This window comes from Caretta caretta, chromosome 23, assembly GCF_965140235.1.
Source record: "Caretta caretta isolate rCarCar2 chromosome 23, rCarCar1.hap1, whole genome shotgun sequence".
In the NCBI taxonomy this organism is placed as follows: Eukaryota; Metazoa; Chordata; order Testudines; family Cheloniidae; genus Caretta; species Caretta caretta.
The window spans coordinates 5,812,087-5,839,335 of record NC_134228.1 but is presented as its reverse complement, the minus strand read 5'-3'; the positions used below and the strand labels follow the sequence as shown (position 1 = coordinate 5,839,335).

Genomic DNA, 27,249 nt, shown 5'->3' with positions numbered 1-27,249 from the left:
AGCTGCTTAGCCTTGGCCCCCCTCCCTCCTGTGCTGACCCACGGCCAGGAGCCAGGGCCAGCGCAGGGGGCAGAGTTCAAGCTAGGCTGCGGGGGTGGCGTGTATCTGGTTTGTGAGGTTCACATTTAGCTGCTTTCCACCTTGGGGAAGGACACAAGACACCATTGAGCAAACTGACCAACGTTATGGGGCATGTAATAGATAGAGAGAGAGAGAGGGTGGGTGGGGATAGATAGATAGATAGATAGAGGGGTGTATGGGGATAGATGGATAGACAGAGAGAGAGGGTGGGTGGGTGAGGATAGATAGATGATAAAGGGGGTGTATGGGGATGGATAGATAGATAGAAGGGGTGTATGGAGATAGATGGATACATAGATAGAAGGGGTGTATGGGGATAGAGAGAGAGAGAGAGAGAGAGAGAGAGAGGGTGGGTGGGTGGGGATAGATAGATGACAAAGGGGGTGTATGAGGATGGATAGATAGATAGAGGGGTGTATGGGGATAGATGGATAGACAGAGAGAGAGGGTGGGTGGGTGAGGATAGATAGATGATAAAGGGGGTGTATGGGGATGGATAGATAGATAGAAGGGGTGTATGGAGATAGATGGATACATAGATAGAAGGGGTGTATGGGGATAGAGAGAGAGAGAGAGGGTGGGTGGGTGGGGATAGATAGATGATAAAGGGGGTGTATGAGGATGGATAGATAGATAGAGGGGTGTATGGGGATAGATGGATAGACAGAGAGAGAGGGTGGGTGGGTGAGGATAGATAGATGATAAAGGGGGTGTATGGGGATGGATAGATAGATAGAAGGGGTGTATGGAGATAGATAGATAGAAGGGGTGTACAGGGATAGATAGAGAGAGAGGGTGGGTGGGGATAGATAGATAGATAGATGATAAAGGGGGTGTATGGGGATAGATAGATAGATAGATAGATAGATAGATAGAGGGGGTGTACGGGGATAGATAGATAGATAGATAGATTAGATTAGATGGGCGTGTATGGGGATGCACAGATCTATCTATCTAACCAAACACCCCCATCCACCCCCATCAATCTAACCCAGAGGTTTTCAGCCTGTGGTCCGTGGCCCGCCCGGGGATTCACAGACTGTGTGTAAGATTTCCACAGGGTTCCACGCCTCCCTTCTAAAGTTTTGGGGAGCCCACAAATGAAAAAAGGTTGACCCCCATCCCCCGCTCTAATCAACTCTATCCCCACACACGTCTATATGTCTGTTTATCCTGTCCCCCTCCCGGCTCGACCCAGCGCTGGCTGTCAGGTTACCCGCCCACCCCAGGCTCAGCTCCGGAGTCCTCCTGTCCCAGCAGGGCCTGCCGGTGTGTGGACGGAGTTGGGCTCTTTCCTTGTCTGAGCCTGGTATTTCCGTCTGTTCTGGCCCCTGCCTCCCAGCGCTGCGTCCCTCGGCTGCCACCAGGGGGCAGAACCGACCTGGCTCCCACCAGGCTCTGGCCAGCCGCTAACTATTTAAATTGGGAGCCAGAGGCTGGGAGGTGGGATCAGAACTGGCCCTATAAAGCCCTTGTGCAGCGACCGGGACCCAGCTGGGAGCCCAGGGTGAGGGGAGAACACATCGCTGTCCTGGGATCCACGCCACCACGGGGGACGGTGCCACGCGGGGAGGGGGCTGCAGCCGGGAGAGGTCATAGAGTGGATCCAGGGCCGTGGTGCCCAGAACCTGTTGCGATATTGACTGTCCCTTCGCCATGGACAGCTGCTGAGCGTGGGCTTTCTTCCGGGCCCCGACGCCATCCCAGATCTGAGGCCCCCCTCGCTTTTCCCATCGACGCACAGCTGCGTATCTTCCCACCTGGAAGCCAGGCAAACTCCATCCTCTGTGCTCCAGGTCCGGGCTGGCGTGTCCCACTCCCGCCTTTCGGGACCGGCTCTGAGAAGGGAAGCAGTGAGTGAAGGTGGAAAACAGGGCAGGGCAGCACCCAGCTGGCCGAAGTTGGATTGGGTTTACTGGAGACCAGCTGAGAGTCGGTTCCTTTTGCCCGGGGCTTGGAATGCTGGGATCCGTCAAAATGGAATCGCACGACATCTCCGAGTGGAACGCGTACTACAGCGAGCCCACGGAGGTACGTCAAGCGGGGCACGTTTGAACCCAGTTCTAGCTGTCAGGTTAGAGGACGTGGCTTTCTAATATTCGGGAGGAGGGGGAGGATATTGACATTACAAAAAAATTTCTACCTGGAATGAGAGGGACGGGGGAGCGGAAAAATCACATTGGTTTCCAGTGCCCCCCTTAAAGTGATCTGTTCTGGGGGAGGGAAGCCCCCACCCCAGGAAGTGCAGGTTGTATCTGGAGCTGCTGCAATGCAGCTGGTTCTGGGGTGCACGCGGCGTAGCAAAGAACACCCCAGGACGTTTCTGCCACTCAGGGTTTTCCTGTCTCCTTTCCAGCAAAGTTGTTGTCACGCAGCAAGGTGTTGGGGCCTGTTCTGCCCGCTGGCGGCTTTAGATATTAAACTTCCCGGGACCTTGGGGGCATTAAACGTGAAGAGGGGATCCTTCGGGATAAAGGGCAGGGTGCTCCTGGGCTTGGATCCGGGGGGAGGGGGTGTATGTGTGTACCTGCCGGGGATCCCCTTCTTCACAGGATTGACACCCCCACCCATGAAGTCCCCTGGCACAAGCAGAGCAGTGGGTTTTGCTGTTCCTGGAAATCCTCTTTCAGAACAGCGAGGAGAGTGCAAAGCGGAGCAGGGAAGGAGGAGGCAGAGCTGGGGGGCAGTGGGTAGGGCTGAAGGCAGGCAGAAGGGGCAGGAAGGGAGGGACGTTCCTCCACCTCATCTCATGGCACCTTCAGCCCCCCTCCAGCCCTGGCATCGCACACCATGAGCGGTGACAAATGACCTGTCCCCCAAACCTCCAGACTGGCTGAGAAACCCTGAGATTTTACAAAGCAGCCAGCGTCAACTCTCTGCCACCTGGTCTGGGCGCCTTTTCCTCCGCAGGCACGAAGGCAGGATATGTATTCAATTCCCCTGTGATCACAGGACTCCAGGAGCCGGGGCTGCCAGCAAAGCAGCCAGATAGTGTGATGCCCCCCAGAACTGGGCCTCTCTCCAGCCCCACTGCTCTAAAGGGCCCGATTCTGCTCCCTGCTGGGAGCCCCAAGCAGTGCCTGGCACAGCAGGGCTGATCCCTAGGGAAGGAGAGCAGAATTGGGCTCGGCAGCATGAGGCAGCATTGGGCCCGAATCACTAGGGGTCATCCCCCTGCACCTGATCCAAAGCCCCTGGCAGCCAACGGGCCGGATCCTCCTCTCACTCGAGTTTTACTCCTCACCCTTCCTGATCCACCCCAGGTGTGAATGGGAGGAGAGGTGCCCAGTGGTGGTGTTCCCTCTGCACCGGGCCCCCTGCCCACCCCACATGAGCGCGGACGGACTCTGCTTGGGTCCCACTGGTGTAAACAAGAGCACCGGTGTCGGGGAGCCACACCGGCTCGACACCACCGGAGAGGAGCTCAGAACCGGGCGGCAGGGGACTGTAAATTGGCTTTGGAACAAAGCAGAATAGTGCCCCCCACCCCCATCCACACACACAGCCCCTGTCCGGGACCTATGGGGTGAAACAGATAGATAGATAGACTCAGTTGGAGTTTTGTAAATGGCAGAAGGCCCTCGGGCTTTAACACAGTAGCAGCAATGAATCTAATAACCAATTAATCTCAATAATTAATAACGAACAGAGTTCAGCTAATTCACTACACAGCCAGGCTTGGCCCTTGTCCAGAGGGTCCCATTGCCAGAGAGCCCTGCCCCACATGGAAAACGCAATCCACATGCGCACTGGTCATTGTTGCTATGCTCGGCCGGGGGCGGATGGTAGAACGGGTCTCTCCTAGCCCCTAGCCCAGATGGCGTAGTGTAGCTTGGGTCCTGCAGGCTCCCCTCACCGTGGTATCTGGGCCCTCCCTGCACACACTTAGCACTGGGTGCCCACTCCCACTCCAACACACAGGCCTGGTGCGGCCGAATGCACCAGGCACTTGCCGTGCCGCGCTCTCGTGGGTTCCTCCCGATTTACACGAGGGGAGCACGGCTGGCCATGCTGGGCACTATGGTGATGCGTGTCGCACAAGAACAGCAAGCTGGCTGGATCGTGGGGGCTGGTTGCGATGGTTGCATCTGGGGCTCCCAGCCGGTTCTGGGGGTCATACTCAGGCTGTTTCCCTGCCGTGCGTCCCATGACTCAGCTGCCCCCACCCCTGTGCGCAGAACCTGCTCCAGCCGGCCCGGTCTGGGCTGCCGGGCAGCCAGGGCAGTGGCTGGGGGCCACTCCCGTCAGGGCAGGGCGGGGGGCCAGCCCCTTCCCGTGGTGACGCCACGCGGGAGGAGCCAGCTGTCCCCGGGGATCGGGGCCAGGTGCTCCCTTGGCAAACACGCCGGGTGGGAGGGCTCCGTGCCGCAGGGAGAGCAAACACGGACAGGTGACCGGGGGGAAGCTGCCACCCAGGAGCCACGCCAGAGGCTGGAGCAAGAGGGAGCCCAGCCCACAGCCTGCCACGGAGATAAAGGGCCAGATCCCTACCTGGTGTAAAGCAGGAGTGACTCCATTGGAGTTAATGGGGCCAGATCCCAGCTGGTGTCAATCACTGGAATCTGTGGGGCCAGATCCCAAAGCAGGAGTAACTCCACAGAAGCTAATAGCTTTCTGCTGCTTTACATCAGCATAAATCATCCAAATGCTTTCCTTTCCAAGGCGGGCGTCCCCACAACTGGCTTCTATTACTGCCTCTGCTACTGTCTTGCTGGGCAAGTCACTTCCCCTCTCTATGTCTCAGTTTACCCTCCTCTCCTTAACTGTGCCCTGATCTGTTGGGCAGAAACTGTTTCTCACTATATGTCTGTGCAGCGCCCGGTGCAATGGGATCCTGATCTCAGTCACTGTGTGTCTGTGCGGCACCCAGCACAACGGGGCCCTGATCTCGGTCACTGTGTGTCTGTGCAGGGCCCTTCGCGATGGGGCCCTGATCTTGGTCACTGTGTGTCTGGGCAGCGCCCGTCCGAGATCAGGGTCCCATCGCGCCGGGCCCTGCACAGAAATTGAGTGAGAGACCCTTCAAGCCCCTACCTTGAAGAATTCGCAATCTAAACAAGTCAAAATTATTATCACTATTTTACAGATGGGGAAACTGAGGCAGAGAGGGGCAGGGACTTGCCCCTGGGGGGCTGTGACAGAGCTGGGGATACAACTGAGATCCGCTTACCCAGGACCCAGCCTTCCTCTCTAGCTAATGGCTGCGTTTATCTAGTGGTAGGAACCATTTGAAATGTAATTGGAAAACAGAGCGGGGGGCAGAAAATCCCACCGTAATTTTCTTTCCCTGGTTTCCTATCAGCTGCATTGAAAAATACAACATCTCTTCTTCATTCCCGGCAAGGAATTCAGGCCAGGGTGGGAGTCAGCCTGGGACAGTGGGTCCAGAACAAGACCCAGGCCCCACTTCTATAGATTCATAGACTCCAAGGCCAGAAGAGACCAGTCTGAGCATGTATTTCGGCCCCCTGGATAACAAAATCCATAGAACTTCTCCTGGATAATTCCTAGAGCAGAGCTTTTAGGAAAACATCCCGGCTTGATTTAAACATTGTTGGTGATGGAGAATCCCCCACGGCCTTCGGGAAATGGCTAATTCCCCTCACTATGAAAAATTTACCCCTTATTTCCAGCTGGAATTCGTCTAGCTTCAGCCACCAGCCACTGTGTCTTGTTAGACCTTAATCTGCTAGCTTGGGAAAGGGACATGAAATTCACCATACCTGTAAGCTGTGATTGGTTCCCTAAACCAGGTCCGTCGGCTCCCTGGTTGCCTACCGAGAGCTTTCCAACTGTGACTAGTTGCACCTGGGTGTGTTTGCACCAGGAGCGGTGCCGCTTTCCCTTCCTGCCCACCTGCTGCCGGGCAAAAAGGCACCCAGGCGAGTGATCAGATGAACAGATGCCATCAACATTTTTAGCCGAACTGGTGGCTGTGAGTTCCCCTACCCCGTTCTCGTGCTTAGCACGTCTGGGCTAAAAAATTATTCGAGGTCTGTAATGGAATAATTACCAGATGTGCCGTGAAATGAAACTGCCTAGCGGGGCAAATGATTTATTGATTATTATTAAGTAAGCAGTAGCCAATTCCATGGGCTTAGAGGTCAACCTGTGGAACTCCTTGCCAGAGGATGTTGTGAAGGCCAAGACTATAACAGCGTTCAAAAAAGAACTAGATAAATTCATGGAGGATAGGTCCATCAATGGCTGTTAGCCAGGATGGGCAGGGATGGTGTCCCTAGCCTCTGTTTGCCAGAGGCAGGGAATGGGCAACAGGGAATGGATTACTGAAGATTGCCTGTTCTGGTTATGCCTTCTGGGGCACCTGGCACTGGCCGCTGTCAGATGACAGGATACTGGGCTAGAGGGACCTTTGGTCTGACCCAATATGGCCGTTCTTATGTTCTTATGTCACTGGACTCAAAATGAGGGTATTTCCTTAGTGCAGTTGGTTTTTTTCTACTCTGTACTCCAGTCCTGGAACAGAGGTGGTGGCAAACAGCATGCCAGCAACCCCCCCCCTTTCAGAACCAGCACTGGTGCCTGGTTCCCCGGAACCAGCCATGCCCCAAGAATTGCCTCCGTTTGTCCCCCTTAAGACAGATCCTCGCTGTTTGCAACAGCGCCTCCCGGGAACGAACCAGCATAAACAGCGTAACAAGGAGGAAGCGTCTCTGCAAAGACCGTGCGCTGCAGAAAAAGAACTCGTGTGGCCGGGTATAACAGCGCCATCTAGTGACTTCTGCTGCAACATTATCATCACAGGTGCACTGTGGATCCCGCTCCAACGGCAGGGCACCCACAGGGGCGAAGGGGGCAGCACCTGTTGCAGAGAGTTTGTGCGAGACATGCCCCACGCGTGTTTGACTTGCGCTGTGTAGCCCCGTCTGCTTCAGGCATGTCCTGCCCTGCGGACCAGCACAAATGGTTTCCGTTCTGTGGACAGATTTGGGGGGGCGGATTCTCCCCTCCGGCTGGAGTAATTTCACCCAAGCCAGTGGAGTTTCCATGCCCTACAACTGGTGTCCAGAGGAGATTCAGGCTCCTCTTTTGGGGGTGGGGTGTTACACCGAAGAATTCCCCAGGTGGCAGCCTGCAGCTGACCAGTAATGGCCCTCGAGGGGGCGGCTTTTGGAGCAGTTGATGGTCTGGTCTTTGATTTTCTGGTGGTTAGAACAAAAAGAATGCGGGGGAGGCAGGACGCCTGGGTTCTATTCCCTGCTCTAGGACGCAGCGAGTGGTCTGGTGGTTAAAGGGGTAGGAACATAGAATTCTATGATTCTATGATAGGGCTGGGAGGTAGGACACCTGGGTTCTATTGCTGGCCAGGAAAGTGGAGGGTGGTGACAGCAGGGGCAAGCGGAGTTCTGTTCTCAGCTCTGCTTGCAGCATGACCTGGGGCAAGTCACTTGCCCCTCTCTGTAAACTGAGACAACAGCATGCTGAGGTGCTTTGAGATCCTCGGGGGGCAGGAACTGCTGTCTTTGCTTCGGATCCCTCTCTGCGAGCGTCCAGAGCTGTATTCCAACCACCAGACAATGGCACTGGAATGTGGGCCCAACCGGCTACATGATGGGAAAAACACGACATCCGGGCTGGGTGCGCACAGGCCAGCCTGCTTTGCAGTCCCTGAGAGCCTGCGTCTCTCTTTCCGTTACATGGTGCTTAATTTGCAAGCTATTGGATGTCTTCTGTATAACAGTCTCCCCACTTGAATGACGGGAACTGGGTTTCTAGCATCTAAACCCGACTACGCAGGCTGGGGGGAGGCTGTTTTCTTTCGCATTTATTGCTAAACCCTTTCAGTTTTAAGATTGGACACTAGTAGCTGAAACGTCTGGGATCTATAGCTGGGGCAAACCTGCATAACTCCATTGGCATTAATGGGGCCTGATCCCCAGCTGGTGTCAATGGGCCAGATCCCAGCCGGTGTCAATCGGCCGTAGCTCCATGGGAGTCTACAGAGCCAATTCTCCAACTGCGGTAAATCAGGGTCACTCCATTGGAGTCAATGGGCTAGATCCTCAGCTGGGGTAAACGAGCTCACTGAAGCCAAAGGAGTAATACTGATTTACCCCCAGCGGATCTGACCCTGATGTGCAGGGAGGGGAATACCCTTTCCAGCAGGGCAGCATTTGTTCCTAGAAAAAGCTCTTTGGCTGAAGAGTCAAGTTGGGGAGCAATAGGCAGCTTGGGGGGAGCCCAGGAAGGGGGGCGTTAGGCCCTGAACATTGCAAGATTGGCTTAGTGAGGGGGAGGTTTCAAACCCAATTGCTCCCGGGGCTCCCTTCATTTCCCATCTGGCTTCGGAGCCCTTGGGAGTCAACTTTACAAGTGTTTCTTAGCAACCAGCGTGGCCAGACTTCAACTTAAAACCCAAAGGAAAGTGGAGATTCTCACTGATTCATATGACTCTGGGAGCTGGGGCTTTAAGGAACACACCAGCTATTACAAGGAGATCATGAGGGCTGGCACCGCTGCATGACAGCCCTGGGGATGAGAGAGATCTGGGACAGGGATCCCATCTCCCAAATGCATTAGGTATCAGCAGGCTTTCTAAGGTGGGGTCACACCCGCAAACACTTTAAAGCAGGGTCATTCTCACACCCACACGGACACACCCCCACACTTTGAAGCAGGGCCACTGACACACACACTCAAGCATACGTCACACCCCACCCCCAGCGCTGCCAACTGCCCCACTTTTATTGTGCGTCTCAGACTAGCCTATGGTTTTCTCAAAGCTCCAGCTCCAGGAGTCATGGGAACACAATGGAAATGCAGCTGGCCTTTCTTTTATAACAAAGTGAGTTCCTCACACTGTGGCTGAGGAGAAAAGCTTGGCACCTTGACCCACGGTCAGCCTCAATGCTCAGAAACCGGAGGACCAAGAAAAGGAATCCAATGTGTGTTGCTTTTGAAAAATCTCATGCTTTTTTGAGGCCTGCTTCCTGATATTTGAACTACTTTGACTCTCAGCTCTTTGGGGCAGCACCTAGCGTGATGGAATTCTGGTCCATGAACCCCTGGGTTCTATTTGTCGTTGAGGGAGGGGAGTCGGGTCTAGTGGTTAGAGTGGAGGGGCTAGGAGCCAGGACACCTGGGTTCTATCCCTGGCTCTGGAAGGGGAGTAGGGTCTATTGGTTAGAGCAGAGAGGGTCCTATGCCTGGATTTGTCACTGATCTGTGCTGTGACTTTGGACATCCCTGCTCTGTGCCTCAGTTTCCCCATCTGAAAAATGTTGGCTTCCTGCGGTCATGAAGGGTCAGAGGCCTGGAGGTGGCTGGAGCTCCCAGCACAGAAAGGGAAGCGTCTGGTCCAGACGCCTCAATGTCCCTCTCCCATCCCTGACAGATACCTTTTTCTCCTACGTTCAGAAAGTCACCCTCCCCTCCACCGTCCTGCCCTCCCTCCGTCCCAGCACTGGGGCTGGACTGCAGCATATCCCACAGCCTGGGCTTGAACAGCTGGTCCCTTCCCAGCCTGCGGCATCCGCCCCCTGTCCCGTGCTCCAGGCCCAGCACAGTGACCTGATTGTCCTCCATGCTGAGGGCTCTTCAGGAGCAAAGAGGCCAGGGAACAGCCACGTCTGGAGCAGACGGGGAGCTTCGGCCATGAAGCAAAGGGGGAGACTCGGGATGGGGCCTGGGGCCGGTTAACGTCTGATTCCCTGCTCTGCTGGGAGGTGAGATGATCCGACGCAGGGGATCTGGACTCCAAAGGAGCCTCTGTTACGGGGTGTTTCCTTCCCCGGGCCCGGGTGGGTGCCGGGGGCCAGTTCTCTCCCTGCCCCGATGCAGAAAGGGGAAGGGGTCCCGGGAGTTAGTGCTGAGCTAGCTGACGGGGTGTGGGGGGAAGGGTCCTCAGGTTCTTCCCAGGCCAGGGGGCTCTAGGGACTGACGCCAAATCCTCACTCAGGCAAAATCCCCAGTGGCTCTTCTAAAACCAGGGGTTTGCCCTATGGACTGGATGTTTCTTGTTAGGTGCATGGAGGATTGAGATCAGGGCCCCATCGCGCCAGGCGCTGCCCAGACACACAGTGACCGAGATCGGGGCCCCGTCGGGCCGGGCGCTGCCCAGACACACAGTGACCGAGATCAGGGCCCCATCGGGCTGGACGCTGCCCAGACTTATCCCCTGCCTTAAAGATCCCACAGTCTAAGCAGACAAAGGAAGAAGTACTGCTTTCCATTAACACCTGGTCAAACCATGGCCCCAGAGAGATTAAATGTCTTGTCCAAGGTCACACAGAGACTCTGTAGCAGATCTGTGAACTGAAGGCTGGTCTCCCGAGTCCCGGGGCAGGACCCCACTCCCTCCCCAGCACTGTCCTTTCTCCTCCTCCATCGCTCCTTTAGAAGAGATACAGGGTTTGACCCAGTGGGCATGGCCCCAGGATTGGGCCCCCAGCCGCTCAGATGCTAGGGGCTGTATTTGGCCAGCAAGCCAAGCACTGATTTGAGTGGGAATTTGGCACTGCCCTGGTATCTGAGAGGCGGCCGCAGGGGTGAAAACTAACTGAGGAGTTTTTGTGGGAGGGGTGGGGGAAGAAGCAGGAGACTCCTAACAGGTGCTAAACTGCGGGTTTACTCCAGGCTGGGGGCTCAATCCAGTGTTGCCAGCTCTCCGGAGCCTTGGGAATTGTTGGCCTGTTTCTTAGAGCTCCAGCACCTGGAGTCCCGTGAATATGGGAGAATCTCAGTTCTGTTTTTAAAATCAATTCCACCTCTAGCCCTGGTGGGCGTGTACAACAGGGGGTTCCTGGAAGGCCCCAAATTCAGATGCCTGGCAAACAGCCCCCCCAAACGTATGAAGTTTTTGGGAAAAAACAGTAAATCCCATGATTTTTAAGTCAGTCTTGGGATTTTTCTGGCACCGGGGTTGGGCGTATGAGGTCTATGTCTGAGGGTATCTGGGTAATTGCATGGCAGGGACATGGCTTTGTAATAGGCCCGGTGCCCAGCTGGGGGTGCTCTCCCCAGTGTCACAAGTTCCCATCCTACCTCTGCATTGTGAGTGTGGCTTGTGGGGGAGGGCGGCTTGCCCAGCAGGAGGTTAAAGATTCCTCTGCCATTTAGGGGAGGGGCAAGGGCGTACCCCGATGTCCTGGCTGGCCTCCCCCCGGCTTGTGATAGACCTGATACCAATGTCCAAGGCTGCGAGTGAGCTGCTGCCGCAGGGAGAATGGTTCTGGTGTTTGCCTTACACAATCGCTGTGTCTACAGCCCTGTTTGGAAAGGCTTTGGGGCCGCCCGGGCCGTGAGTGACACCACCGTCCTCGGCTGTTGCAACTGCTCCAGGCCTGGCCATATGGATCCATCCTGCCACGAACATGTGTGCTTTGTGCGTCGAACCACATGGGCGGCACTCACCCGGCACGGCTGGGGCATGTAGCCACACGCACCAACACAGGACACACCAGCACAGCGGTGGGTTTGCTGTTAGGCAAGGAGCAGCAGTGCCTGGTAAAAATAACAATAATAATGTATAAGAAGATTAGAGATTATCCATTTGCATACACTCTATCTAGCTATCTAGCTATCCCCATAACCCCATCTATCTAATCTATCTATCTATCCCCATACACCCTATCTCTCACAAGGAGAGGCTGAGGGAACTGTAGTTATTTAGACTGCAGAAGAGAAGCGTGAGGGGGGATTTGATAGCAACCCTTCAACTCCCTGAAGAGGGGTTTCCAAAGAGGATGGAGCTCGGCTGTTCTCAGCGGTGGCAGATGACAGAATGAGGAGCAATGGTCTCAAGTTGCAGTGAGGGAGGTCTAGGTTGGATATTAGGAAACACTATTTCACTAGGAGGGTGATGATGCACTGGAATGGGTTACCTAGGGAGGTGGTAGAATCTCCATCCTTAGAGGTTTTTAAGGCTCGGCTCGACAAAGCCCTGGCTGGGATGATTTAGTTGGGGATTGGTCCTGCTTTGAGCAGGGGGTTGGACTAGATACCTCCTGAGGTCCCTTCCAACCCTGATATTCTATGATTCTGTCTCTCTATCTACCCATCCCCATACACCCTATCTATCTATCTATCTATCTATCTATCTATCCCCATATCCCCATCTATCTATCCTCATATCCCCATCTATCTATCCATCCATCCATCCCCATACACCCCATCTATCGAATCTATCTAATTAGTAGAATAGAATCTGGAGTAATTAGATTAAACTGTTTCTTCCCGGCCTTTCCCCTGACATACAAATACCACCCTGTCTGTGGCCAGAAAGGCTGTGGCCAGAAAGGCTCCCTGCTCTGGCCATGCGGCTCCTCTCCCGCTCACCTGCCCCCGCTGGGCTGCAGATGGCCACGGTCTGCAGCAGGATCTCCCTGCTGAATGACATGGGGCTGACGCAAGGCCGGGGAGATAAGCACGGTAAAGCAATCAGGCAGCAAGGAAATAGGAAGCAGAAGGGGACGGGGGATGTCAGTATTTACACTGGAGATCCTGGCAGATAATGCCGGCTGGCTCAATGGGTCCAGACCTGGGGCTCTTCAACGCTCCTCTCAGCCCTGCCACTTGCACGGTGCCTCAGTTTCCCTTCTGTAGAAGGGGGCTAATTCCACTGGCCAGAGGGGGGTGGTGAGAGTGACTTGGTTAATATTTGCAGAGCTCTCTGAGGGTGACTTAGCCTCGCTTAGAGCACAAGCCTCACATTCAGGAGATGGGTCTCCCATCTCTGCTGCTGTCTCCTTCGGTGACCTTGGGCCAGGCCCTGAATCTCGATGGGCCTTAGCTCCCTCTCTCTCCAATACAGATACTGATCCTTCCTTCGTCTGGTCAGACCATGAGCTCTTCGGGGCAGAGACTGTCTCCCACTGTGTGTCTGGGCAGCGCCCAGCTCAACTGGGCCCTGATCTCGGTTATTGTGTGTCTGGGCAGCGCCTGGCCCGACGGGGCCCTGATCTCGGTCACTGTGTGCCTGGGCAGTTCTGTGACCTGTACATGGGGTCTGTACGTCAGGGCCCCGTCGCACCGGGCGCTGCCCAGACACACAGTGAGATATAATCCCGACTTCAAAGAGCCTACAGGCCAAATAAGCAAGGATGCCCAGTGCCTTCTAAGTGCCAGCCCAGTGCCCATTCCACTGGGCCTGATTCCTCTCCGTATATGGGGAACTAATATTAGCACCTACCAGGGAGCCAAGCCGTTTGCTGCACCTAATCCGGATCTGAAGTTTGCAGAAGTGTAAATGGGGGACAGGTCAGTTAATGGCAGTGGCGTTACTCCAGACCCCGACCAGCGTCACTGAGACCAAGCTCAGCTCCTGTGTGCTTCAGGTTTTTATGTGATCACTGTATTATATGTAGCTTTTAGTTATTTATCTAGTGTGTGATCTTACTGACGGCCGTGACACTCAGAACTGGCTCTTGGGCGCAAGCAGACAACCTGCAGTTTAATAAAGCCATGCACCTAGGAGCTAAGAACCTCGGCCCCACTTACAAGGCAGGGGACTCTATCCTGGGAAGCTGGGACTCTGAAAAAGCTTGGCACCGTGGAGGAGAATCAGCTGCGCATGAGCTGCCAGTGTGACACTGGGGCCAAAAGGGTGACTGCAATCCTGGGAGGCATCCACAAGGGGATCTTGAATAGGAGCAGAGAGGTGATTTTACTTTGTGTTTGGCCCTGGTGCGACCACTGCTGGGATCCTGGGACCAGTTCCGGGGCCCACAGTTCAAGCAGGATGTTGGTAAATTGCAGAGGGCTCAGAGAAGAGCCGCGAGAAAGATTGAAGGGTTAAGAAACCTGCCTTGCAGTGAGACATGCCAGGAGCTCTCTCTGGTTTAACAAAGAGACAGTTAAAAGGGGACTTGACCCCCACCCCCATCTATAAGCACCTACAGATATTTCATAATGGGCTCTTCAGTCTAGCAGAGGAAAGTCGAACACGATCCAACGGCTAGAAGTTGAAGCCAGACAAATTCAGACTGGAAATAAGCAGTAAATGTTTAACAGTAAGCATCATTAACCATTGGAAGGACTTCCTGAGGGACATGGTGGATTCTCCGTCACTGGCAATTTTTAAAACAAGATGGGACGGGTTTTATGTAACAGCTCTGCCCTAGGAATGATTTTGGGGTGGTTCTCTGGCCCGTGCGCTCCAGGAGGTCAGGCTAGATGGTCACAGGGGTCCTGTCTGGTCTTGGGCTCCGTGAATCTGTGACACCCTGCTCTTTCCCAGGAGGACCCTGAGTCATTCCCACGCAGCGAGACGGGGATATTGATCTCGGCCGGCTCAGGTTCTATCTCCCCGGGCTGATGGAGGTGCTGCATGTTCTGGCCAAAGCCCCTCAAGCGGGAGCCGGTCACACCAGCGCCAGGGGCGCTCAGCTGAGGCAGTGACAGAGTGACATGGGTGCTCTCTCTCTCTCCCCCCCCCACACCCCACACCGTGGGAAGGAGGCTGTGGGTGAGGTCAGTGATCCAGAGGCATCCCAAGGATTCCTGCCCATACGTCTGACATCAGATGGGAGGCAAGGGGCCAGATGGGCCTACGATGTGCTCAGGGGTGCCAGGGTGATATTGAGAGACAGGCCAGGACCAAAACATCAGCTCTGAAGCCTCTGAGCTGTTGGTTCTGGCTCAGGGTCTGCACCGTCACACACGCAGACTCCTAGAGACAGCGCTGCTCTGCCCATCTGGAGTATCAGGATTACAGAGAGTGGGTAACATGCTCCGTATGCCCCCCAGTGGAGCTATGGCCGACTGACACCGGCTGGGATCTGGCCCATTGACTCCAATGGGGCTACGGCCGACTGACACCGGGTGGGATCTGGGCCACTGACTCCAATGGGGCTACGGCCGACTGACACCAGCTGGGATCTGGCCCATTGACTCCAATGGGGCTACGGCCGACTGACCCCAGCTGGGATCTGGGCCATTGACTCCAATGGGGCCATTGTCTCCAATTGACACCAGCTGTGTCCAGTTTTGGGCCCCACACTACAAGAAGGATGTGGAAAAATTGGAAAGCGTCCAGCGGAGGGCAAGAAAAATGATTAGGGGACTGGAACACATGACTTATGAGGAGAGGCTGAGGGAACTGGGCTTGTTTAGTCTGCGGAAGAGAAGAGTGAGGGGGGATTTGATAGCAGCCTTCAACTACTTGAAAGGGGGTCCAAAGAGGATGGATCTAGACTGTTCTCAGTGGTAGCTGATGACAGAACAAGGAGTAATGGTCTCAAGTTGCAGTGGGAGAGGTCTAGGTTGGATATGAGGAAAAACTTTTTCACTAGGAGGGGGGTGAAGCACTGGAATGGGTTCCCTAGGGAGGTGGTGGAATCTCCTTCCTTTGAGGTTTTTAAGGTCAGGCTTGACAAAGCCCTGGCTGGGATGATTTAGTTGGGGATTGGTCCTGCTTTGAGCAGGGGGTTGGACTAGATACCTCCTGAGGTCCCTTCCAAGCCTGGTATTCTATGATTCTATTCTATGATCTGGCCCATCGAAGCTTTGGATGATTGACCCAGCTGGGATCTGTCCCACTCACTGATATTTCGCTGAACATTCAATATAAGCAGCGAACAGCATCCGTCTCCCCAGATCAAAATTGTACAGTCGTGTCTGACATTTGCTCAGGGCAGGTGGCCGCATCCGCCGGGCAGCCCCGCATTAGCCAGTCAGAGAGAGCCATGTCCCAGGATTCATGCAGCTGTGCCAATAGGAGATCGAACTCAATCTAGGGCCTCACTTAACCCACCCTCTGACCGGCTTAAGAGCCGGGCGGGCGGGCAGGCGGCCCTTTCCTGCCAGCAGAGACAGAGCGAGCCTGCCGCAGGCCGGTGGATGCTGGCAGTCCTGGTGGCTGGGCTGCTCACTGGGTGATCACGCTCCGCTAGGAGGCGGCACACCGGGAACAGAGGGGTCTGGAGCATGTGTGTCATCGCACATTAGCACACACACGCACTCCCCTTCCCTGGCAGGAAGCTGGGAGTCACCAAGGAGAGGTACAATTGGCCAGATGCATTCTGGGGTATTTTTTCCCCACCATCCTGCGAAGCATCAGAGATCAGCCACAGCTGGAGACGGGACCCTGGACGGGGTGAGCCAGTGCTCTGAGGTGGCCCGGAAAATCCTCTCTCTAGGTGCAGGGCTGGTGGGTCTGGTCCATGTGTTCAGGGTCAAGCTGATCGCCACGTTCGGGGTCGGGGAGGAGCTTTCCTGGGTTCTGGCCCCAGCTCTGGGAGGGGATTGGGATCTAGTGGTTAGAGCAGGGGGCTGGGAGCCAGGACTGCTGGGTTCCATTCCGAGCTCTGGGATGGGGGAGTGGGATCTAGTGGTTAGAGCAGGGGGGCTGGGTGCCAGGACTCCTGGATTCCATTCCCAGCTCTGGTGTGAGGGCGTGGGGTCCCAGCTCTGCAGCTGACTCTCTGAAGGACCTTGGCAACAACAAGTCATTTCCCAATGCTGTGCCTCAGTTTCCCCCTCTGCAGCACAGGGGTGACAATACTGCCCTGACTGCTCCTGGGGAAGATCCATGCATGTCTGTGAGGAGCTTTGAGATCCTCCTGGGGGGCCCCAGAGCAGAGCCCATGCAGTAGGTTTATTCTCTCTGTGGCCAGAGAGGGACAGAGGCTGCTACAGAACAGGGGGCGCGTATCCCCACCTGCCCCTGGGCTCGGAGGGGCTGCCTCAGTGAGGAGGGGCTCAGTTTACTCCCCGCTCTTCTGAGACTGTTACAAGTTGCCAGAGCAGCCACAGAGTTCTGGGGAAAGCCGTCTCCACACTGGGGTCAGATGGGTGGGGGGTCCCTTGGGCTGGGAGGCCATGGGGCCTGTGCTGGGGTCAGATAGGGTGGGGGGGGTCCCTCGGACTCGGAGTCCATGGGGCCTGTGCTGGGATGGGGGGGTCCCTCGGGCTGGGGGTCCATGGGGCCTGTGTTGAGTCAGATGGGGAGGGGGGTCTCTTGGGCTGCGGGGAGCCAATGGGGCCTGTGCTGTGGTCAGATGGGGAGGAGGGTCCCTCAGATGGGGGGAGGCAAGGGGGTAAGTGTAGGCCAGGGCTGGGGGTGAATTTGCAGCCAAATGTTCATTTTAGCCACCCAGCCAGACCCCTCCGCTCACCCAGGAACTGCCGGGTGCGGAAGGACCTAAGCGAAGATGAACAGCAACATAGGGATTTCATGGGGGAGTCAGGGATGGCCTTAGCTAGTGTCTCACAACTGACTGGGCAGAGTGTGTAGTAATTGGTAACAGGGTGGGGCAAAGAGATGCCAACTGAGAGCAAGGCCCAGTCGTGCTGGCCAGGTGCTGCCCAGACACACAGTGACCGAGATCGGGGCCCCGTCGGGCCGGGCACTGCCCAGACACACAGTGACCAAGATCAGAGCCCCATCACCCCGGGTGCTGCCTAGACACAAAGTGACCGAGATCAGGACTCCATCGTGTCGAGTTGCCAACGTTGTATTTAAAAAATAAGGGACTGTTTTCTTAGCATTCCCACCCCACCTCTCCTCCCACTATTATTTGGGGTCCCAGCGCCCTGCCAAGGTGGCTAGGGGCAAGGTTTGGCCTTTCTGCAGCTCAGTGTCTGTTTGCAAAGCCTGGTTGCAGCCTTTGCATAGAATTGGGGTGAAATTGAATAGTGCAAACCGTAAGGTCAGGCACTTAGGGACTAACAACAAGAATTTTTGCTATAAACTGGGGACGTATCAGTTGGAAACAACAGAGGAAGATGAAGACCTGGGAGTATTGGTTGATCACAGGATGACTATGAGCCGCTAACGTGATCCAGCCATTGAAAAGGCTAACTCAGTCCTTGGATGCGTCAGGAGAGGGATTTCCAGCAGAGATAGGGAAGCGGTAGTACCTTGTACGAGGCACTGGTGAGATCTCATCTGGAATACTGTGTGCAGTGCTGGTCTCCCAAGTTTAAGAAAAATTAATTCAAACTGGGACAGGTGCAGAGAAGGGCTACGAGGATGATCCGAGGAATGGAAACCCTGCCTTAAGAGAGGAGACTCAAGGAGCTTGGCTTGTTTAGCCTGACCAAACGCAGGCTAAGGGGAGATAGGATTCCTCTCTATAAACACATCAGAGAGAGAAATACCAGGGAGAGGGAGGAGTTATTTAAGGTAAGCGCCAATGTGGACACAAGAACAAATGGATACAAACTGGCCATCAACAAGTTTAGCCTTGAAATTAGACCAAGGTTTCTGACTCTCAGAGGAGTGACGTTCTGGAGCAGCCTCCCAAGGGGAGCAGTGGGGGAAAAACACCTACCTGGCTTCACGACTGAGCTTGATACATTTATGGAGGGGATGGGATGACAAAACTGCCTACAATGGCTAGCAGCAAATATCTCCCAAGTTACAGCTGGTGATGGGATGCTGAGTTACTACAGAGAATTCTTTCCCAGGTGTCTGGCTGGCGGGTCTTGCCCACATGCTCAGGGTCTAACAGATTTCCATATTTGGAGTGAGGAAGGAATCCCCCCGGCTCAGATTGGCAAAGACCCTGGGGGGGTTTTTTTGCCTTCCTCTGCAGCATGGGGCCTGGGTCACTTGCAGGTTTAAATTAGAGCAAATGGTGGATGATTTGAGGACTTCAGTAACTCAGAGATAAGGGGGCTATCACAGGAGTGGGTGGGTGAGGTTCTGTGACCTGCCATGTGCAGGAGGTCAGACTAGACAATCATGATGGTCCCTTCTGGCCTTAAAGTCCGTGAATCTTTTAAAACCAAACAGGGCAAAACTCCTTTGAAAATCAGTTCCAGGACTCGGCTAATGTCAAAAGCAACCGTATAGTAACAAAGCCATGTGCCCAGCCCAGCACTCACAAGCTGCCCTACAATAATGACGCAGCATGCATACTGACCTTAATTAATACACTAGCACATGTCCTGAAGTCCAAAGGGAGATCTAGAAGGATAAGTTATTGTGGAACGTTATGAGGCAGTGTTGCTGGTTGCCATGTTCCACCCCAGAGGTGGCCACAGGAGCAGGAGATCTTGGCATGGAGATTGCTGCTGAGTCAGCCTGCAGAGTGGAAGATGCTGTATTTCAGTAGAAAATTGGGTTTTCCGCTAATGGACATTTTGGTGTGACAAGTGTCTGAAAAGCCAACATGCCCCAAAACGGACATCGCTCAGTTCAGATTCCTGCCTCATGGAAGCTGTGGTTCAGTTTCCTTTTAGGGGAAGTCTTCAATTTCTTCAATTTCCTTTTAGGGGAAGTCTCTTCAGCTGGACAACATCTCCCATAGTGCACCACATCTAGGGATTCCCAGGACAAAACCACCTTCCCTCACCAGGAAGGGTGGCCACGGTGCATGATGGGAGATGTAGTCCGACCAGAGAGCGTGGCCTATAGAGAAGAATGGGGAGCATGAGGCATCTGAACTACAACTCCCATGAGGCACACAAGCAAAATTTCCAAGCTGAGTTTGCCGCTGAAAAAAGTTGCTGCTTAATTTCTTTTCCCCCTTCAAGTGAGCAGGGGGTTGAACAGCTGTTTCCTGTAGAACGCCCCCATCTGGGTAGGAGCCCATGTCTTGTCCCATTTGCCTCCAAGATTGACCCTTTCCGCCACGAGCATCTCTTTGCTACTGCCCACAGTTTCCCCATCTGTAAAATGGGACTAGTGACCCCCCACCTCACAAGGAGAGCTAATTAGTTCCTGCCAAGTGCTGCTAGATAGCGCAGCAGGGCTGGAGGAAGCCTGGGAAGGCTGGAAGTGGGATAGGAGAGCTCAGTTCAGCTGGGCACCAGAGCCCTGTGAATTTTGGATGATGGTTTCAAGGCTGTAATAGAGTTTGGGGTGCACACTGGCAGGACTTTGGGTTGGGCTGGGCGAAGGTTCAGGAATCTGGTTTGCGTCGGGGCGGGGGAACCATGGTGGATTCTGCTATACCTAAAATTACAGGAATAAGCTAAACTGCCATGAGCACCTTTATAGCAATGTAACCGCGTCCACAGGAGAGGCTGGGCTGCTTTCACCTGCTCTGTTTCTAAATCAGTACAGTCCTAAGGGTTCAAACACAGGGCATAGATCACCCCTTCATCCAAGCAGGCAGCCTGAAACCTGAGTCCCTCCAGACCCCCACATTTCTGGAGCTCTTTTCTGAATTCCTGGCAACATGTCAATGTCAAATAGTTATGTTTGAATAAGGGTTTCTTCCTCACAGCTCACCCATCTATCGCTCCCTCTCTCTATATATGTCTATTTATACACATACACCCCATCTATCTATCTATCTATCTATCTATCTACCTAATCATTGCTGTAAGGCACCTGTCGGCACCGTATACAAGCTCTTTCACCCTCTCCTCGTTTCTAGAGCTTTGCCGTACGAGGGAGAAGGGTGACAAGGCCCCATGACCCTTGCAGACCAGAGAGCCCTGCCCAGGGATCTTTCCTGGCTGCAGGGTGCCCACCTCTCTGATTTGCCCCCTCCAAAGCTTCAGGGGCTGATTCACACCCTGCCAAATCAGCAGCTGGCTGGAAATTTGCCCCTGATCTGTCTATTCCCCCGACAACGTCTTGACTGAATGAGAGCTTTTCGGCAGAGGATCTCAAAGCGTAACTGTATGAACCAAGGAGTAGGGGCAGGGAGGGGATTTTCCCTCCGTATCTGGCGTTGGTGAGGCTGATACCTCATCCTGCATCCAGCTCTGGGGGCTGCATTTTAAAAGGGATGTTGACACATTGGCAAGGGCACAAGAAGAGCCACAAAACCAATCAGGGCCAGACGGTGAGAAACCAGCGGAGTTCAGTCTGTGTCGGTGATCAGAGAAAAGATCAAGAGGTGACTTGATCAGTGTCTAAGTATCTTCCTGGGGTGAAAACACCAGGCACTAGGAGAGAAAGGGCAGAACCAGCTGAAAATCAGGCCCAAGTGCGGGTGCTTAAGCTGCGGGAACAAACTGCCCAGGGAAGTGGTGGGTCCTCCAGCTCTTGGTGTCTCTTGGAGGCCTGTTTAGCAGATGCTTCATCCAAACACAGGTTGTTGGGCGCAGTTCAGGGGTGACTGGGGGATCTAATGGTCCCTTCTGGACCGAAAGGCTCTGACTCTTTCCCATGGCATGGAGTGGTCCCGGGATGCAGTCAGACCCACGAAAGTCCCGGAAGAACGAAGCCAGGTAGCAAACCCGTTCTGCCATCGTCACTGCAGTCTACAGGGGAGCTTAGCCCACCAGGTGGGTTTTCATCATGGGATCTCAAAGCACTTTGCAGAGCTGTGGCCGGTTTACAATTGGAACCCAGGAGTCCTGGCTCCCAGGCATGTGCCTGGCACGCTGAGGAGCAGTGTTCATGGGTTTGGAGCCTGATCGAAACCCCATTGAAATTGATGGCAGTTTTTCCATTGACTTCAACGGGCTTCCAATGAGGCTGTGGTTGAGCCGTGGGCTGCAAAACTTAGCAACGCTCAACACCACAGACAGGAAACATACAAGGTGGCACTGACTGCATTGATTGGCAGCAGGGCAGCGCTCATAAATGAGCCCTTTCTGTTAAAGCCTATCTAGTGTAAATAGCAGGCACCATTGTTACACCTGCGACTGGGATCCCACTTTGCATTGCACTAAGCTGTTTATTTAATGAACTCTGCTTTAAAGGTGACCTGAGAAGGGGACAAAATACTGGGTTTATGGCCTTCCTTCGCAGGCCTGAAGGAGAGCTGGCTGGTTCGTTATTTGAAAGAAGCAGGTTTTGCTGCTCCTTTTTCACATTAGAAATGGCAGTCTTGGGAGTGAGGGCTGGATTCTGATCTCAGCTCCATTGGTATAAATCTGGAGTCACTCCTGATGTCAAGGAAGTAAGGCCTGGAGTCTGATCTCAGCTCCACTGGTGTAAATCTGGAATGTCTCCACTGAAGTTAATAGAGTTAGAGCCAGATTTTGGTCTGAGTTCTACTGGTGTAAATCTGGATTCACTCCAGTTTACACAAGAACAGAATACAGACCTCTATCTTACACACTCCTGAATTACTTTTCCTGCTACAATCCATTCCCATCCTATCCCCTGGATGCCAAATCCAGCTCTTGATTACACTGGTGCAAAGCAGGAGTAACTCCCCTGTGTCCACATTTACCCTAGTGTTACTGAGACCCGAAGCCAGCCCTTGTTGTGCGAGTTACTGCCCTGCCTCACGTCACCGACCCTCTCGACTATGTCACCCCTGGACTAGTCCGAAGCCCTCTGTGGTAGTTGCAAGGCTAACTCTGTCCCTTGGCTTCTCCTAGGTCTATCCATCCGTGAGCACCATGACCTCCAGCCTGGGGCCGATGAACACCATCAACTCCTACATGACACTCAACTCGCTCAGTTCCCCCAGCTCCATTAACATGACCTACCCGAACAGCCCTTCCCTCACCGGGCTGACCAGCTCCGCCAGCCCCATGGGCCTTCCCACTATGACGTCGCCTGTCAGCCCGGTGCTGACGCCACTAGGGACCCAAGCACCCACCATAAACTCCCTATCCCCCTACCCGAACGTGAGCCAGTCCCTGGCCCCTCTGGGATACCCAGCCTCGGGCATCAACCGGCCCAAGGAGATCAACAAGTCATACCGGCGCACGCTGACTCACGCCAAGCCCCCGTATTCCTATATATCCCTCATCACCATGGCCATCCAGCAGGCCCCCAGCAAGATGCTGACCCTCAACGAGATCTACCAGTGGATCATGGACCTCTTCCCGTATTATCGGGAGAACCAGCAACGCTGGCAGAACTCCATCCGGCACTCGCTCTCCTTCAACGACTGCTTCGTCAAAGTGGCCCGCTCCCCGGACAAGCCTGGCAAAGGCTCCTACTGGGCCCTGCACCCCAACTCCGGCAACATGTTCGAGAACGGCTGCTACCTGCGGCGCCAGAAGCGCTTCAAGATTGAAGACAAGGCCAAGAAACCGAACGCCAAGCCATCAGGCGCCCAGGAGCAGGCTCCCAAACACCCTGAGCGGCTCCAAGAAGGCCAAAGCCCCAACACAGCTTCTGAAGGGGCCGAGTCTGGCCATTCAGATGCCTCCCACGGTTCTGAGGAGCAAAGGGGCCTGGTCCAGTTGGACTGCTCTGGCGTGCAGGGTTCATCTCCGGCCTCCGAGGCCTCCCCCATCTCTCAGCCCATGAATAGCCACTACTTCCCCTCTTCCATCACCAGTCTGGACCTCCCAAACGACCTCAAAATGGACCCTCAGTACAACTTCAATCACCCCTTCTCCATCACCAACCTGATGTCCTCCGAGCAGAGCCACAAGATCGACCTGAAGGCCTACGAGCAGGCCATGGCCTACAGCGGCTACGGCTCCCCCACTGCGCCGGACGGCAAACACGCCTACGAGACGGCCACTTCGCTCAGTGAAACCGGCTCCTACTACCAGAGCCTGTACAGCCGCTCCCTGCTCAATGCCTCGTAATGGCCCCCCTTCGGAGAGCCAAGGCCGCTTGCGGAGATTGGGGGCAAGGGGCAGACGCCTTTCCCCCACCTACCCCCCTGAGTGTAAGACGTTCCCGTCCATTGTCCACCAGGCACGACATGGGGAAAGGAACGAGAGGCCAGCTCCTGTGCCAGGCACTGTGTAGGGGCTCCTTTTCTGGGTGTGGAAAATACCCTCCCACTCCCCAGCTCCCCCCACCCTCCAAACCTTTCAAGGGAGCAGGGCAAAGTCTCTCCCCAAGGGAATGGCCAGGTGGGGTCAACACATTCCACATCTCCCCTTGTCCTGGCCACTTCCTGGGAGACCACGCCAGCCAGTCACCAGCCCAGCTAGGATCCTGCCCCTGGTTCTGTGCCATTAGCTACCAGAACGGTGCCACTGAGCTCAACGGCAAGGGAGGGCTCTCCCCAGCTAGGGTGGGGCATTGGGTGAGCAGCCTTGTCTGTTTCAAAGAAGAAGAGCTATACATCCATCCCCTGACCTAGAACTGGGAGCCTGGGAGCAGCCCTTGTAGTTCCCCAGGCACATGGAATTCACTGCCGAAGTGTTACAGTTCCCAAGAGCTTCTCCAGGCGATCCCCAAACCCTGTAGATCCACACATGGCAGGAGTCCACTGTTACGTCCAAGGGGCTTGGTTATGCCACCGACACACTGGGCCCCGTGAGTGTGAAGCCTGGTGCGGGGGGAGGAATTGTTCTAGATTTTTGTTGTTGTTGTTTTTTGTAAATGGCTTTCTATTTAAATATTTGCTTTGGAAAAGGGGTTAATAGAGTCGGTTTTAATATATCATACTTTAGAGAGGGATTTGTTTGTGGATGGTTCGTTTTAAGTGTGTCTTTCCTTTTTTTTTTTTTTTTTTTTTTTTTTTTTTTTTGGTATTCAAGATCATTAAAAAAATAACACACTTCTTCGCTGCAAGATTTCATCTGTCCAAATAGGAGGTTGCATCGTTATCATAATTACCTGAGGAGAGCTAATGTGACGCCAATTTTTAAAAAGGGCTCCAGAGGGGATCCCGGCAATTACAGGCTGGTAAACCTGACTTCAGTACCAGGCAAACTGGTTGAAACTATAGTAAAGAATAAGGTTGTCAGACAATGACATATGTTGGGAAAGAGTTAACATGAGTTTTGTAAAGGGAAATCATGCCTCACCAATCTACTAGAGTTGTTTGAGGGGGGCAACTAAAATGATTAGCGGGCTGGGGCACATGACTTACAAGGAGAGGCAGAGGGAACTGGGGTTATTTAGTCTGCAGAAGAGAAGAGTGAGGGGGGATTTGATAGCAGCCTTCAACTACCTGAAGGGGGGTTCCAAAGAGATGGAGCTTGGCTGTTCTCAGTGGTGGCAGATGACAGAACGAGGAGCAATGGTCTCAAGTTGCAGTGGAGGAGGTCCAGGTTGGATATTAGGAAACACTATTTCACTAGGAGGGTGGTGAAGCACTGGAATGGGTTACCTAGGGAGGTGGTAGACCCCATCCTTTGAGGTTTTTAAGGCTCGGCTTGACAAAGCCCTGGCTGGGATGACTTAGTTGGGGTTGGTCCTGCTTTGACCAGCGGTTGGACTAGATACCTCCTGAGGTCTCTTGCAAGCCTAATCTTCTCCGATTCTGTGTGGACAAGGGGGATCCAGTGGATATAGTGTACTTAGCTTTTCAGAAAGCCTTTGACAAGGTCCTTCACCAAAGGCTCTTAAGCAAAGTAAGTCATCATGGGAGAAGAGGGAAGGTCCTCTCATGGATTGGTAACTGGTTAAAAAATATGAAACATAGGGTAGGTATAAATGGCCAGTTTTCAGAATGGAGAGAGGTAACTAGTGGTGTCCCCCAGGGGTCTGTACTGGGACCTGTCCTTTTCAACATATTGATAAATGATGGAAAAGGGGTAAACAGTGAGGTGGCAAGGTTTGCAGATGATACAAAATTACTCAAGACAGTTAAGTCCCAGGCAGAGTGCGAAGAGCTACAAAGGGATCTCTCAAAACTGGGGGACTGGGCAACAAAATGGCTGATGAAATTCAATGGTGATAAATGCAAAGTGATGCACATTGGAAACCATAATCCCAACTATACATATAAAATGATGGGGTCTAAATTAGCCGTTACCACTCAAGAGAGAGATCTTGGAGTCATTGTGGAGAGTTCTCTGAAAACATCCACTCAATGTGCAGCGGCCGTCAGAAAAGCCAACAGAACGTTGGGAATCTTTAAGAAAGGGAGAGAGAATAGGACAGAAAATACCATATTGCCTCTGTATCAGTGCTCTCTAACCTTTTTGAGCACAAGATAACTTCCCCGCCCCTTCTGTTAGGCCCCGCCCCACTCATTCCATTCCCCCCCCCCGTCCCTTGCTCTCCCCCCCCCCCACTCACTTTCACCAGGTTGGGGCAGGGGGTTGGGGTGTGGGAGGGGGTGTGGGCTCTGGACTGGGGCTGAGGGGTTCGGAATGTGGGAGGGACTCTGGGCTGAGCCTGGGGCAGCGGGTTGGGGTTCAGGGTGCGGGCTCCGGGAGGGAGTTTGGGTGCAGGAGGGGGCTCAGGGCTGGGGCAGGAGGTTGGGGTGTAGGAGGGGGTGCGGAGTGCTGGCTCCAGAAGGGGGCTAAGGGCTCAGGCAGCAGGTGGGGGTGCAGGGTGTGGGCTCTGGGAGGGGGCTGGGGCAGGGAGTTGGGGTGCAGGAGGGGGTGCAGGCTTTAGGAGGGAGGTGGGGTGTGGGAGGGGTATGGAAGGGGGCTCAGGGCTGGTGCCGAGGGTTGGGGTGCAGGAGAGGGTGTGGGCTGTGGGAGGGAGTTTGGGTGTGGGAGGGGTTCGGGGTGCAGGCTCTGACAGGGCACTGCTTACCTCAGGCAGCTTCCGGGCAGCGGCACAGCGGAGTTAAGGTAGGCTCCTTGCCTGCCCTGGCCCCGTGCCGCTCCCAGCAGCGGCCAGCATGTCTGGCCATGGCTCCTGGGGGGGAGGGGCAGGTGGCTCTGCGCGCTTTCCCCCTCCGCCGGCACTGCTCCCACAGCTCCCATTGGCCGCGGTTCCCCATTCCCAGCCAATGGGAGCTGCGGCCAGTGCCTGCGAAGGGGAGCAGCGCGCCGAGACCTCCCATGCCGGCCACTTCTGGGAGCGGCGCAGGGCCAGAGCAGGCAGGGAGCCTGCCTTGTCCCCACTGCACCGCTGGACTGTTAGTGGCCAATCTCCTGGTTTGGCTGCAGGAGGGTTGGCAACCCTAGACTGAGACTGAGATCGACGGTCAGCGGCTCCACGATCGATCAGTTGATCATGATCTACCGGTTGGTGACCATTGCTCTATAGAAATCCATAGTATGCACACATCTGGAATACTGCATGCAGATGTGGTGGCCCCATCTCACAAAAGATATATTGGAATTGGAAAAGATTCAGAAAAGAACAACAGAAATTACAAGGGGTATGGAACGGCTTCCATATGAGGAGAGATTAGTAAGACTGGGACTTTTCAGCTTGGAAAAGAGATGACTAAGGGGGGATATGATAGAGGTCTATAAAATCATGACTGGTGTGGACAAAGTAAATAGGGAAGTGTTATTTACTCCTTTCCTTAACACAAGAACTCGGGGGTCACCAAATGAAATTAATAGGCAGCAGGTCTTAAACAAAAACAAGGAGTATTTCTTCACACAACGCACAGTCAACCTGTGGAACTCTTTGCCAGAGGATGTTGTGAAGGCCAAGGCTATAACAGGCTTCAAAAAGAACTAGATAAATTCGTGGAGGAAAGGTCCATCAATGACTATTAGCCAGGATGGGCAGGGACTGTG

At 54.3% G+C, this 27,249-nt stretch overlaps 1 protein-coding gene across 1 annotated transcript; it reads left to right on the top strand.

Annotated features, from left to right (window-relative positions):
• Window positions 1-1,927: 1,927 nt before the first annotated feature.
• Window positions 1,928-23,445, top strand: FOXA3 (forkhead box A3). Its single transcript, XM_048833186.2, has 2 exons — window positions 1,928-2,112; window positions 22,276-23,445. Exons 1-2 carry the CDS (start codon window positions 2,041-2,043, stop codon window positions 23,443-23,445), a joined length of 1,242 nt encoding a protein of 413 aa, XP_048689143.1. The 5' UTR covers window positions 1,928-2,040.
• The last annotated feature ends 3,804 nt before the right edge of the window (window positions 23,446-27,249 follow it).

Excerpts from the sequence above, each read along its gene's own strand:
- FOXA3 (XM_048833186.2), top strand. The coding sequence starts at position 2,041 with ATGCTGGGATCCGTCAAAATGGAATCGCACGACATCTCCGAGTGGAAC. Across the intron at positions 2,113-22,275 it reads ACTACAGCGAGCCCACGGAG|GTCTATCCATCCGTGAGCAC; the intron begins GTACGTCAAGCG and ends GGCTTCTCCTAG.